Raw genomic sequence first — 16,008 nt, 5'->3', positions numbered from 1 at the left:
GTGAATGTGACACATGTAGGCAGTTATAGTGCCTTCATCCTTCCATCAGGTTGACACGAGAAAACCCTTTCTTTCATTGCTTGTATAAAATGTGCACCACTCACTTAAAATAAGAAATTTAAGTGAAAAAAGTATATGTTATACACAGCAAAGTTCGGTAACTTCCTGTGGGTCAGTGGTTCATCCCAGGGTCTTACTGCAGACCTGCCAACCCTTATGATTTTGCTCCAAGTCTTATGAAAATTACCCTTAAAATGCAAACTTATGGAAATAAAAGCAAAACCTATTGAAAAATATTTCCGGAAAAAAATTCGGATAATTGGTTCATCAATGTCTGTTTTGTATCTGGATTTCATATTAGTATTAGTGGAGTTAGTCATGGAACCAGACTAACTTTACAGCAGTACCTCACACTTTAAACTGCACATATTTTTTCATGCGAAGCGTCTGCATGATCAAACTATTGATCATAGAATTTTTTTAAATGGTGCTGAGCAATCGGACTTGGAACACAATTAATTTTACTATGTATTCTCAACAGGAAAGAGAATGTAAGCCTCTTATAAGATGTTAATAATCAGCACGGAAGAATAAAAAGGAATATTTAGATTCCTGTGAACAAAAGCAGAAAGGGGCACAATTACGTTTGACATCATGTCAGTTTGAGTACATGTATGTCTCATGGCGGGATATATGATTGCCATGATCATATGAAATACCAACATGCCATTGAGCTACATAGGGTTTGGAACTGAAGTTTGTGCAACTGTACTAATGGTAAATAAGGTCTACATGTACTTTATAAACTTTTCAGTTGAACATAATGTTTGCCGTTGCTGCATGGTTTCAAATATGTTTTCCAGCTTTACAATAGCTGTTTATGATCTTTTGTTACACCTTACTGAAACCTGGTCAAAATTACAGAAAAAATTGGCAGGTCTGTTATTGGTTTTTTCCTTCACCTGATCTACTGTCCACCATGTATAGCATATCATATGCTCAAAAGTGGTGTTAAAACCCACAAAACTAAACAAATCTCTTGAACAAAAAAGTCATATCAGCATGGGTTTTTAAAGGATATCTCATTGGTACTAAATGAAAGTGTTGCTGGTTTGATATCCAATATAGCTGCTACTGCAACAGTTTTGAAAATCTTTTACTATGGCAGGTGAATGGAAAGTTATACATACGTGGCTTTTTTACCAAAAGACTTACTGTGATGTCGTTTCTTTTCTCAGGAAAAGGTTCTGATCGTACATCAAGTATTATTGCTATTCCTGAATAGATTATCATATGAACATGGGGTTTTCGCTGAAATATAATGTATAATGCCTGCATGGTCCCAGATGAAAATAATGCCACTAGCACATCCAACATGGTTGCCATTGGCCAATTTGAAAATCTTTATATTGCTACTACTTCTGAATTGATAGTTGTATCAGCTTGGTGTTTTTTTTATGAAAGACATCTTATAATGTCTGGTTAGTCCTAATGAAAATATTGACACCACAGTGTTCAGCTTGAAAATCGTTTTATTACCACTGGTTATGAATGAATAGTTGGTAGTAATTAAATTGGCACCAATCTGATGTCTGAGATAGCCAGCTTGAAAATCATGCTCTCAGTATTTCTTCCACATGGCTGATTATGTCAGTATTGTGCTTTTACTAAAAGACTTCTTATGATGTCAAGTTGGTCCTAAATGAAAATGGCGCATCTGATATCCATCCAGTATGGCCATCATGGCAACAATCTTGAAAATCGTGCTATTCTTGCTCAGATAAAATGGAAAGTCTTATTAGGAGAGTTATTTTGGTATCTAGGTGGTCCTAAATGAAAAGGATACAAACTGACCCTCAGTTTCATCTATTTTCATCTTGAGAATATTGTTAAATAATTCACCCAAATGGATTGCCATATCAACATGGGGTAGTTTTCTTGCCATACCTAGTTGATCCTAAATGAAAATGGTGCCAATTGTAAATCCATTATGGCTGCCATGATGACTGCCTTGAAAATCTTCATGCTACTACTCCACCTGAATGGATGGTGATACAGTGGTCCCCTTCTTACATGGCCACCCATTTTGCACTCGGAAAGTGGCAATATAAGAAGGGTGGCTTTTCCAGAGGTTGACTCCATGTGTTAGATGTATATGTATGTAGTAAGAATTGCTTGTAACTTTAAAATATTTAATATCTTGATTTAAACAAAACATTAATTTTGTAAAGGTTATTCTTTTTTTTTTATAGAATAGTCTTTTTTCAAGTGAACATAGTTTAACGGTACTTTATTCTTTAACATGAAATTTGAGTTGGCACATGCATTGCAAAACCATTCAAAAACTGTTATTTAAATCTTGGTACAAACAGTGCTTGGCATTTAGAATCATTCTCTTTCCATTTACTCCAATTTCCCACTGCTACAGAATATTCTTCTTATCTGTTACAGTCTTGTTTATTTGAGTCTTTCCAACATCACATATTTTTGACAAGAACTCTTGAACTTTCCCCATTGTCATTGAGTTGAATAACTTTTACTTTTCTTCTAAAGTAAGGATTTTCTGTTTAAGGGGTGACATGTTAAAGTATTGAGTTCATTTATTTCTGTGTTGTTAATTGTACATTACTGCAATTTAATCATGCAGATGAAACTTTTATAGCGTAGTTGAAATGCCTTGTTTGTAAAGAAGGTGATGCACATACAGTCACATGATTTTGGGGCTTTGCCTGGTTACCCCATTTTATTCAAGGTTCATTTCTCTATTTGTATCAACCAAAGCTGCATTTAGCCTTTGTGAAGCCCAAAATCTCAATCACAACATTGTGACCTAAATTCTGTAAACATTGCATTTGTAGATATTATTAATCATTGCAGTACATGTTATAATCAGGGTTCACATGCCCTCCTGATTTTTAAGGAGATCCTGAAATCCAGTTGAAATTTGAATTCAATGGAAAAATCATGAAAACCTTGAAGAAAATTACTTTTTGCCATAAAATGTCATGGAATCTGAATCAAATTCCAGGATATTTTATGGCAAAAAGTAATTTTCTACAATTTTGTGACTGAGATTTTGGGCTTCACACTGTAGTGGCTTTCTTTTTGATGAATTAGAACATGAGGAAATTGTCAAGATCATAACTTGGTCAACACAGGCTAAATATAGCTTGGGTTGATACAAACAGTACTTATTTCATTAATGAAAACTGATATTGGGAAACATACATCAGTACAGTTGATGAGATTACTTACCTTGCTGTGTGAATTTATAAAGTAAGTATTGGTTCTGGAGACCGATAAAATGAGGCCATTTGTGAGAAGTAAATTTTTGGACTAATATGTTGGTCGATTGCAGTATCAGATGTGGCTGCCCACGAGGGTACTTTTATGCACAAAGTTGTCAGTACTGTGAAAACTGGCCATATAGAGGAGGTGGTCACTGGCGAAGGGACTTTGTAAGAATGGAAACACTGCATTAACATAGGGTTTTCATCTTACGATCTCTGAGAAAGGTGCCAATCAGATAGTCAATATGTCCACCACAGAGGCAAATTTAAAACTTGTTATTGTTGAAGAATATCAGACATGATTTCAATGCTCAGTAATTAAAGAAAGAAATGGTTTTATATTGAATTCCTGGATTTTGATTTTGGTCATTAGAACGTCAGTCTCTTTGAGAGATTCATGTTTATTGCAAATGTAAAAAAATTTACCTGCCTACCCTAATTGTAAAACCAGTGCAAATAAAAAATGAATTTTTTTGTTGTTGGTCTAATTATGACCAAGAGCATTTACAAACAAATGCCCTACTGTTTATAGCATATGCATTTGATAAAGTAGGGGCCCCAGTTGGCTGAGTGGTTTATAACATTTTGCCTTTACCAACCACTGCCAACACACCACTGTTCATGTGGGTTCAAGTCTTCGGCTCAACCACTGGGGGTATTTGAGAAAGCTTTCCAGTAGCTTCCTGTGGGTTGGTAGTTCTTATCATAGTTTCCCATGAATCTTCCTCTGCCAGTTATACTGGCTGCCATGTATAGTCTATGATGTGCTGAAAATATTGTCAATCCCAAAACAGCAACAGCAAAATGAAGTACAAGGGGTATATTGACATGTATGTTGAACAAGATATTCTTACATACCTTATTTTCATAGACTTGGAAAATGTTATTGATTATTTGTAATAATAATTATGATTAATAATATGAAGCCACATATTAATAACAATCAATGCAGTTTTGAAGTTTGGCTTTGCAGTTTTTGATATACAAGGCATTATTGGTAGGTATAATTTATTAAGCTTATGTGTTACATGGTAAAAGTTAAAAAAGAGGATAGAAGCAATTCAAGGTATATAAAACGAAAAACACACACAAAACTGGAGGCTATTTATTGGACATTAAATACATCATAGCTGCCACAGACACATTTTACATTTTGGTTGTATTGCAAATGATAATGATGATCTGATGGATTTCCAGGAGAAATTAATTGCTACTGCAATATGAAGAGAAAAAAAACATTTTTTCCCTCAAGTCCTACATACTAACTGGCCTCACCCTGTTTTCTATGCTGTGTACATGTATATCTTAAGGCAGTTAACCTTGGACTATTATTGCTTTAATTTCAACTCAGCATTCCAAAGTTTGTTCATGTGACTTAAAAGTTAATTTTGGGTTCCCAAAGATTCAGTGTCATTTGGGAGATTATGGACAAGATTTCACATTGGTGGCCTTATTGCTAAATCCTTGTTCTTTGATGACAAAATGTTTAGTTTGTTTTCACATCGACTTCTTGAAAAGGATAATTGGATCAAAATGTAACAAATTGGTAACAAAAATGATAACAGTTGCATGACATTTGGGATCAGTTTTGCAGTATTTGTCATGTGGATTCAAAAGAATATATTGTACAAAATAAATTGAATATGCATAAAAGTAATACAATTTTATCTCCTACCAGAAATATATCCATTTCATAATATTAAACTCGTCAGATGACAAAACAGCAGTCCTTAGTATAGTTTTTAAGTAATTAGTTATAGAATGCAGCATCACCTGTTTGCATAAAAAGAGTTTATTGTAAAACTAAACATGCTTGGCTTAGATCATGGGTCCCAAAAGTGTAATATATGTGCCAAAATATGAACACATAATTTATTTCTGTACTGGTTGCATACATTTGAGCTCTTATTTACTGAATATTTCTAAAACTGACCTCAGGAATTCATATTTTGACTTAAACATGATGGGAGAAACAATGCGTTGGAAAAGTTGCACGTACTTGGTGGCCTCTTTTGGCGCATTACAAGTGGATATAGGCACAACCAAACATGATACAGAACAGTTCATTTTTCAGCATTCTTAACTCATGCCTTATGTGAAACCTTACATGGGAGTACAGGTAACTTGACATATAACAAACATACATAATTGAACACTGTTATATGTGGAACATATAAAAGGTTAACTTTCTCTTACTTAAAAAATTCTGAACAGATTTTATTATTTAATCTCATGTGTGCTGTATTCAGTGATCAAATATACATGTGGAAAAAAAACAATATTGTATGTTAATTAACTAAATTTAGTTTAAAAACTACATTTGTTATGCATATAACTTTGACACGAAATCCCAACTTAGATGGCAAATGGTCTTTATAATTTCAAATAAATTACAACATTAAATGTGATGTTGGAAAATCCATAACTTTGTACAAAACATGTAAATATAAGCAAAATAAATAAATAAATGGGTGGAGGGAAAATATGTATTTTTGTCAAATGGCATAACAAGAGATAACAGAGATAATGAATTTTCTTGTCCTTAGTTATTAGCATTACCAGAAATGATAGTCCTGACGATCTTGTCAAAGCACTGGTTGCACATGGACAAATTTTGCTCATCAGGTACAAGTACAAAAGCCATTACTAAATCCTAAGTTATATAAAGCTCTGATAGTGCAAAAATAAGTAACATGGTAAGTTGATCAAGAAATGCAGCCAGCAACGTAACCACCATTTTTACAGATTCAACCGAGCCTACATAAATTTATGTTGAAAGAACATCCCTTCATCAGAAACATTGATTATAACATTACAGTTGCTACAACCAATGATTAATTGAACTATGTTACCTTTGATTCAGATGAAACTTTGCTGCCTGAACAAAATTGGCACCCCTGTCATCATAGTCAAATTTGATACTGCATAGAAAATCTTCAGAACTACGTTGACACGAACAGAGTGCAAGTTCTTGTAGTCAAATGGCAATATCTGTGCATGTTCTGATGATGTAAGGTAGTTTCATGCATTGCAGTTGTGATATTTAGAGAACTATTTGAGCTCCATAATAATAGGTCCCCATTTCAACCGATGGATTCCACATACAACATTGCAGACAGGAAATTCAGTAGACTGAATTTAAGACTCGTAGTTTCAAAATATGAACCTTTGTTACAGAATGTAGCTGTGTAATAAAAAGTTTTTGGCATGTTTTATCATCCGCATGCTATTATTATCTTTCTGGTGTCTTTGCTGTAATTATACAGTACAAAAAATAGTACATGGTTTGGTGGACATGAGTTATATGAATGACTATATGTTATTTTGTATTTAACACATTAACCCCTAGCGACGACTTAACGGGGCAGGAGATAGTAGCCTACTGCCGAGCTCTGTAGCCTCATGGTCATGCATGATGCACTAAAGTGGGTGGTATTATAGAAAGGTAGACAGATGTAGCTCTACAATGATACCAAATAATCTGGAATATCTAGTTGCACTACAAAATACAGGTAAAAAAAACTCATTTTTTGGACCTGACTTTTTTCTACTGAAAATTCGCTCGTTGGAATCCAATTTTGTGTTTTGTGTCCGGAATTTAGACTTTTTGGTTTCAGATCTAAGGCAAACTGGTATGAACTGCAAACAGACAGATGAGCTTTTGCAAAAAGTAGGAAAAGATGGGCATTTGGAATAAAGAGTGGTCTCAATATAAAAATAATGGCTTCATTTAGCAAAAAAATAAAAATGTTTCACTGTGTGAAAACATGTTACGTAAACAATTTAAAAGTGACTGAGAGAATGAAAACATAAATCACAACATTTTTCACATTTTTTATTTTACTAACAGAATGAAAACTGCAGATATTTAGGTGTGAATCTTTTTCCTTTTGTTTGTTTAAAAGCACTCTCTCTCCTGCAATCTCTCTCTCTCATTTAATTTACTACATCTATCATTAAACTTCGTATATTTTGTGAAGCACCTAAATAATCTCAGGATTCTTTGCCCAGAAATTTATCTTTCATTTCTCGCAATACATGTATGTGAATGCATTTTAGTTTGCAAAACTTTGAATATTAAATGGCATTGTGAGCAACAATAAAGCATTCTGACCACCTAATTCCATGTGATGTAGCGGATGTCCACTATTACACAATTATATTGCTGTGAGTTTCTAATAGGGGTAATAAAACTTAAATCATTCCACTGTGAAATATGATGTGGACAATCAATGATGACTGTTATATCCTGGGGGCCCTGAGTGGCCAAGTGGTCTAAAGCGCTCTCCGTTACAGATCACTGCCATCTCACCTCTGTCTGCATGGGTTCAAGTTTAGGATTTGGCCAATATGGGTGTGTGAGAAAGCTTGCCAGCAGCTTCTCGTGGGTCGGTGGTTCTTCCCAGGGTTTTCTCAGGTTCTTCCTCCACCATTAATACTGGCTGCCATGCATAGCCTATCATGTGCTGAAATATGGCGTTAAACCCCACAACAAAATTATATCCTGTCAGTGACTGAAACTGAATCGATTTTGGCATAATCCACAGTATGTCTATTGAATATTGTTTTTCATGTCAATAATACCTTGACTGATCCATATTATACTATTTGTTTGTTATGAATTTTTTTTGTACTTATTTTTGAGGTGTGTCGTGGAATTAAACAAATCTTTGTATCTGACTTTGCATCAAGGAGATCCCGATCAGGTTAAGTTTTCACTGTTCTGAGAGAAAATTGAATTATTTATTGTCCCAGTTTACTTGAACTATGCCCTCTATTTGCATCATAATGGTGGGTGCATCCATGTCATATAGACACAGTTATAGTTAAGAAGTTTTGGATTTGAGACTCATTTCTCAGCAGGGACAGCATAGCAGTGTTTTCTTAGTCCCAATTACCTTTTTGACCTAAATTTTCATACTGAGCACCCTTGTTTTATAGATTGACATTAAAGGGAAATGGGCAGTATGTTTGATCCATAATTGCTTTACTTTTCCAGATTGCATGTAACATCTTTAGAACGTTACCTCCTAATGACAATCCGGAATTCGACCCAGAGGAAGATGACCCTACATTGGAAGCCTCATGGCCACATTTACAGGTAAGTCTTGCAAAAATATTCACTTTTACTCTTGAAAAAGCTCTCTGAAAAATGCAGATGGGATTTACACCAGCTCAGACTTTATGGCGAAAGTTTGAGATTGGTTGCAGTATCTGCCAGCTTAAGAATACAGTATTTCACTATGAGTTGATGCAAATGTTTTTGTTTTTTACTTGATTGATCATAGTTCAGATGATCTTTCAGGGTGGCATCTTGTCCAACATCTAACGATTTTGGCCACTGGAATGATTGGAAATTTGTAAATAATGTTTGAATTTTCATGCCATTATAACAATTTTGAATATTTTGTTAAAAAATGTATGTAACCTGTTCTTTATTTGGTCTGGATTTTTAAATAAATTTATTTATTTGTTTTTCACTTTTTGGGCCAGTGCTTTAACCCCCTGGCCTCACTTTTGGACATGCTCTACATAAATTGATCAAACTGTTTTACTCTTATGAGAGGGAGAATAATGTCTGAATCTTGGACATCTGGAACTTTCTGTATCGCACTTCTAACCAAGCTGCATTTAATTCACAATGCTGGAAATGTCCTTTTCCTCTATGAAGTACCAGTGTTATAGAGTTACATTAATTGTTACGGGGGGCTTGGCAAGGTAGGGGAAGAAATGTTTTTGCTTGCAAAAACAAATCCACTGTAAGCTGCTATTTAAAATATCTTTCTCTTGACAGCAAATAATTTTAATATGCTGTCTCATTGTGGGGAAAAAAAGTTGTATATTGACAGTTGCCATGGATTTTCTTCACTGTAACTGAGCTTTATGATGACTTGCTTTTATTGTGTATAATACAGACTTTGTATCATGTTAAAAATCAATGTCTGACATTGTCTAATTAGTGGAAGATTTATGAATTGGAGACACTAATATTTCATTTTAAGCTTGCTTTTTTATGAGTGGAGATGCGCAACCAAAGCTTTCATTTCTAACAACATGATTTATCTCAGTTCAATGCTCTCATTTTAATTTCAGATCGTATATGAATTTTTCCTGCGGTTTTTAGAATCTCCAGACTTTCAACCTAGCCTTGCGAAAAAGTACATTGATCAGAAGTTTGTGTTACAGGTATTTGTCTTTCTAAATATATATTTAGTAGTATACCTCACCCTTGGTTAACTCATGAGCAACACGGTCCATAAATATTGATTGAAACTTGAGAATTATGCTGTCTTTTATCTTACACAAAAGTTCTCATATAGTGGATTAGATCTTTAGTTAACAAATTGATAGATGTTTAATATATAGCTCAAGTTGACATGCAGTCATTGCATCCGTGAAGTTGCTCTGATGTTGGTACCCTTCATGTATTGTAATCAGCTGGAGATGATATGTTAATTAGCTTGTGTCGATATGTTGAAGGACTAGGAAATTCTCAGCATTTGTTAAAATGGTGCCAGCTTAGCCACCATGTAAGCATTTAATTATGTTGGCACGAAAGCTCTTGCAGGCATTGCTACAACAGTCAGTTCACTTTTTTCAGATTTGAATAGAAGAGGACCATATCACATTTATGATTACATTGACACTAAATTAAAAGATAAAACACAAATATCACCTGACAAGAATTCTTTAATTGCCACCAGCAGTTATTTAACATTTTCATTAATTGATATTTAGTCCAGTTTTGTCATGTATATTGAGAAAATATTTTTTGTTAATATAATTTTTATCAAATTTTTTTATTTTTTTATATAATGATTTCAATTTTTGTTGTACTGGCTGCCTTTTTTTATGATAAAACAAGTGATAAATATAGAATTTTCATTTATCAGTTTTTGTTGCAGTTCATGTTAAGCAATTAGAAGCCTAATTTTGCCTGTTCTGGTGAAAAGAGAAATGGGATCCACACCTGCATCCACATTTCAAGTAGTTTTGCATGTGGTCTTCTGTTTATCATACATCCGTCTTTTATAACAACTTCATTATTGCTACTCCTAAATTACTTGGAGGATTGTCATAAATCTTTATATGCACATTCATCCTACTTTCTTGTTGGTCCTAAATGAAATTGATGCTGCTTGGACATCCAATATGGCTGCTGCAGTGGCCATCATGAAAATCTTAAAGCTACTTCAGAAGAATGGATGGTCATATCAGCATGGGTTTTCACTAGGGAACTTCTTATGATGTCTAATTAGTCCTAAATGAAAATGGTGCCGATCTAACAGTATTGTCACCACTGCAGCCATTTTGAAAATCTAGTTATCACTCTTCCTCCAGATTATATAGTCATATCAGCAATGGGTTTTCACTAAAACAATTCCAATGATGACTTGTTGGTTCTAAATGAAAATGATGCCAATCTTATGTCCATTGAGGCCACCATGGCATACATTGTTTATGAAACATTGTCCAGGTAATCAAATATAGACAAGGTGATTGCAAGGGTATTAGGTGAAGCTGTATAGGCCACATCAGTAGTGGATATGGTGATTAAAACGTAATTGATTGTCAGTATCGTATAATCGCAGTCAGAAGTCCCCTCACATTACGTGCATTTGTGTTTTGACACTTTGCTTTAGCACCATTCAGTACAGTTTATTCCATTGTATTTTAAATCCCTGTGATATTTGGAACATGTTGCATTTTATCGTATACCATATTTAGAGAAATAGTGCCAAGATTTTTGGAATTTCATGGTGTTCCTCTCTGAAAAATAAATGATTTATGTAGTTTGTTTGAAAAATGAGAACTTCCATGTTAATAATCATAACATTAGATCCTTGTGTAGATATATGTTCATTTTCAAGTTAGATGTACTTGTATTAGAATTTGGTTAGCTCGTCCGAAATTTATGTATTCTGGCTAAAATATTTCGGAAGACATTGTATTTTTAGATTTGAATTCCCCTAGTTTTTGAAATCTTTAGTGAGATCGACAAGATTTTTCTAAAATGGCATAAAAAGTGGAAATCTTTCTTTCAAATCCTACCTAGTAACTATTTTCAAAAAATATGAATTGATTCAACTTGCCAGAAAATATGATCTTTCTGAAGTAAAGGCTTCCTTAATGAAACAGGAAATAAGAAATATTTTGGTTCAGTATTTGGTAGGAAAGAATGTTTTTGATAAAAGTGCTTTGGTTTCAGTAAGTAAGTCTGTATCAGACTCTGACACAAAAGTGAAGGAATTAGAATTAAAATACAAGATGGAATTGGAGTTGAGGAAGCTGGAGCTTCAGAAAGAAGAAAGAGAAAAACAAATACAAGATGGAATTGGAGTTGAGGAAGCTGGAGCTTCAGAAAGAAGAAAGAGAAAAACAAATGCAAATGCAATTGGAAAAAGAAAAAGAACAAACTAAATTGGAGAAAGAGAAAGAACAAATGAAATTGGAGAAAGAAAAAGAACAAATGTTATTACAAAAAGAACAAATAAAGTTACAATTTGAGAAAGAGGAGATAGAGATGGGAAAGAGAGAAAGAAAGACAAATGCAATTACAAAAAGAACAAATACATTTAGACAAGGAAGAATGAGAGAAAGAGGGAATACCAGTGTAAAATGAAGGAAATAGAACAAGCAACTGAAAAGCATATTCATACTTCAAATACAAGTTTAAGTTTTGATCTTGCAAAGAATATTAGAATAGTGACCGCTTTCAGAGGGTTTAATGCCATTTTCAGCACAAGAAGGCTATACATGGCGGCCAGTATAAATGGTGGAGGAAGAACCCGGGAAAACCCCGGAATAAACCACCGACCCATGAGAAGCTATTTGCAGTCTTTCTCACATAACCACATTAGCTGAATCCGAGACTCGCACAAAGGTTAGATAGCAGTGATCCATAACGGTGAGTGCTTTAGACCATTCGGCCACTCGGGGCCCCATTTAGATCATGAGCATCTGTGATGATCATAAGGATGTTTTACCTAGATTATATGATTTATTCAAGAATGACCTATCTTATATGATGAATCATGTCATAGTAAGGGGTAAAACATGTATATCAGGTTGGAGTGAGGTACAGCATGAACAATATAACAAGTCATCTGTCTATTAAAACTGAAGGGTAGATTTTAGGAAAATATTTGGTTTTTAATCATTTTGGTTCATTGGCATCATTTCATTTTGTTGTATATCCTGTGTATGTGTAGAAATTTTAGTAAACATTGTAGTCCTGGACCGTAGATTCATCAGTACACAGTAACAATATTAATGCACACATAGCGCTGTGGCCTCTGAATTTCACCATGCACTCAACATCAGTTTTAAAAAAATTCTCGTTTTGGTCTGCTTAATATTGAAATTTAGAGTGATATTTTGAATTGATGCACATTGAAACAGCTTTTCCAGTTTGTCTGCAATGGATGGATTTTGTTTTTCAGTTGATACAATTCATGTTTGCTTTTCTGCTAGTGATGGTCTGGATTTGTTAGCCGAGTCAGTTCCGTATGATGTACATGTGATTTGAGCAGTGGACTGGCATTGAATTAACCGCATCTCTGTTCTGTCATCGATTATTTGAAATCATAATGTGGGAAAAGTATTAACTTTTTAAATTGATGTTATCAAAATACTATGGAATATCTGATTCATTTCGTTTTGAGCACAGTAAGGAGAATGTGATTTCTGTTGGAAACGTCAAAATTACAAGACAGTTTTACAGTGCTCATGTAATTTTGGAACCTCATGACATGGGCCATGTAATTAGAAATTGCAGAGCTAAGAAAACACATTTTTATGTTATTTAAGATGCATAAATGTAAGTATATTTTATTGCCAGTCTTATTACCAGCTAAAGAAGACATGTTTATGTCTTGTCATTTGCCTGCTTTCTTTTGGAGGAACTCCAGCTAAATACATGAAATGTATGGCTTCTGTCACTACTCTAAATCCAAACATATCCAAAAACTTGACTGGGAAAATTTGCAAAGCAGCTACTGTGTGACAACTAATGGAAATAAGACGTCATCATCTTGGCTTATTGGCTCTAAGGCTCTTAGTTTTCTAAGATCATTTTTTCTCGAATTTAGTAATTTACTGTCTTGTAATATGGTACATTTCTGATAGATATGTGATAGCCCTCGGCCTCAATTTACTTTTCTCTGCTATTGTTAGACCCTAGAGAGCACTGTCATAGTCTGAACCATTCTGTTTGCAAAACAATACGAACATTTCTCCTAAATAACTCTTTAGATGATCAGAATAGCTTTTTTGAAACTGCATCTCTCACGTTTGTTGTGGACATTGCAAATAACATGTTCATTTGTTTGCTTGTTTGAAAGTTTCATTCTTGACTCAGTGAACTTGTCACCATTGTTAACTTTATCATCACTACTTTCACATAGATGAAACAGCTTCTTTAGTACATCACAAACATGTCTAATGAACCAAAAGCTAAAATGTCGACTACATAAGCATACATTATTTGTTTACAAAGTAGTTCCTAATACATGATATTATTTTTAGATACATGTGTAGTGCGGTATGAAGCCTTGCAGAATACAAAAATACCGCAGGAGTAAAGTTAATAGAGAAAAAAATGAGCATATAATAATACATCATTCATGTACAGAATATGCTGCATGCATGCATTTCACATGCATGTGCATACAGACATCAAAAGTCACATGTATAATTAAGCTCTGTATGCATTATTTATGGAGTAAACATTTCAAACAGACTTATGTACAGGTTTATTAAGTTCACTCCAAATTGCATATGTAAATTTGTGACTATCAATCATTTGTATGCCTTAAGTCCACTAGACTACTTGTCAGGTGGTTTGCAGATCAAAATATTCTGTTCAAAAGTAATGATTGTTGAGTACTGTATAAACTGGCTTACGAGTCCAGCTGCAAACTGTACAAATCCAGATCAACTGTCACATAATGCACTGGCAGATCTGGGTTTGTGCAGTATGTTGGGAGCAATCAGTAGATCAAACAACATTGACTCTGATCTGCAGGCATATTGTGCTACGGCAGATCTGGATCTTTGTTGTTTGCAGTTTGACTCAACTTGTAATCATGTATAAATGGTACATTATTGTCCAGTCATATTGTTTATTGATATGTTACTTAGGGTGGTAATGTTATCGAGGTGAATATGGTGTTATTTCATGCTGCCACATCACACAATACAGAAATTTATTTAAAAAGATTATGCACTACTGGAAAATGGGAATTTGCATACAAATCTAACATTGATGTTATGGCTGAAATGAATTTGGAAACTAATGCTCAACACAGGTGAAGAAGGAATTGTGGAATTCTTGGCATACTACAAAATGGCAGCACCAGTATTTCAAGAAATCTAAGAAGTTGTGCATATTATCAGGTAGCTGTCTTATTATGAACTGGCTGCCAGCTATAATAGTCTACTTTTCAACCTGAACTGTCTAATTTTCTGTTATTTCAGAATTCATTTTTGCAGTTACACAGTGATTCTGCCTTTCAGTTTCAGCCTGTTGCAGTTAGAAATAATGAGAAGACTGTCAATAATGTGATTGTGATTAGAAATCAGAAACATCTGACCATGACTCGCTTTTAATGAATAGATTTAGTGTCACATATTATAAATGGTACATGTTATAGATATATGCCATTGTTTACCACAGATTTGATTTTTAAACTTATGTAACCACTAATAGATCCATGTACTCTTAGTTTTAACAATTAGGGGGTGCATATATCACCCCCATTACAAAAGTAAATTGGAATACTATGGTAGATTTTATACTTGAATAAATGCTATGTGGCAGATGTAATAGTTACAGGTACTTTAATGACAGTTTTGCCTTAATCTTTCAGTTACTGGAGTTGTTTGACAGTGAGGATCCACGAGAACGAGATTTTCTGAAGACGGTGTTACACAGGATATATGGGAAATTTCTGGGATTAAGAGCATTCATTAGAAAACAAATAAATAATATATTCCTTGGGTAAGTTGCTTTTAGATCCGTTCTATTGTCCTTTTCTTGTATCTCCATTGCTACAGGCCAACATCACTAAATAACCTTAGTGTGTTGCTGTGCCATAAAATGCCAGTCTGATTAGAATTGACATAATTAATATCCATAGACACCGATATGAGGTCTTGTTTTGTTGTTGACCTTTTGTTTCATCAATCGTTGTTGTTGTTGTATGGTTTAACGCCACTTTTCAGCACACGATAGGCTATACATGGCGGCCAGTATTAATGGTGGAGGAAGAACCCTGGTTATAGACCAGGAGGGTTTATGTGATGGCCTGTTGTCCTTTGTTTGTCTGTCCATTAGCACAAGTTTGTTATCATTACATCTCCTGAACTAGTTGGAGGATTGCCTTGAAAATTTACACGCAACATCAATCCCTGGGCCTGGTTGATCCTAATTGAAAATGGGACATTTCAGACATCCTTTATAGCTTCCAGAGTGGCTGTCTTCAAAATCTTGTGGTTATTCCTTCTCAGTGGATGGTTATCAGCATGTTATTTTCCCGGAAAACCTTATATAGTTTAGTTGGTCATTGTATACATACCAGCCATTATGCTTTTGGCATAATCATGATGCTTTTTTCACCAAATTATGATTTATGCTTGCCAGTATATGTTATTTGGGTACATGAAATAAAGATAATGATTCTAATTCATATGGATTTTACCCTTTGTGACAAGAATT

General features: G+C 34.3%; 1 protein-coding gene across 2 annotated transcripts in view; it reads left to right on the top strand.

Moving 5' to 3' along the window:
• Positions 1-16,008, top strand: part of LOC149808125 (serine/threonine-protein phosphatase 2A 56 kDa regulatory subunit epsilon isoform-like) — a 112,185-nt gene that overhangs the window by 50,825 nt on the left and 45,352 nt on the right. For both annotated transcript variants that reach the window (XM_089973600.1, XM_089973593.1), the window contains exons 3-5: positions 8,290-8,391; positions 9,384-9,476; positions 15,161-15,291. In XM_089973600.1, the coding sequence (XP_089829726.1) occupies positions 8,290-8,391; positions 9,384-9,476; positions 15,161-15,291 (326 nt within the window). The remainder of the gene's footprint in view (positions 1-8,289; positions 8,392-9,383; positions 9,477-15,160; positions 15,292-16,008) is intronic.

Source organism: Sinohyriopsis cumingii, chromosome 1, assembly GCF_028554795.1.
Source record: "Sinohyriopsis cumingii isolate HCF-2022 chromosome 1, ASM2855479v2, whole genome shotgun sequence".
Taxonomy (NCBI): Eukaryota; Metazoa; Mollusca; class Bivalvia; order Unionida; family Unionidae; genus Sinohyriopsis; species Sinohyriopsis cumingii.
This window is presented reverse-complemented; position numbering and strand designations above follow the sequence as displayed.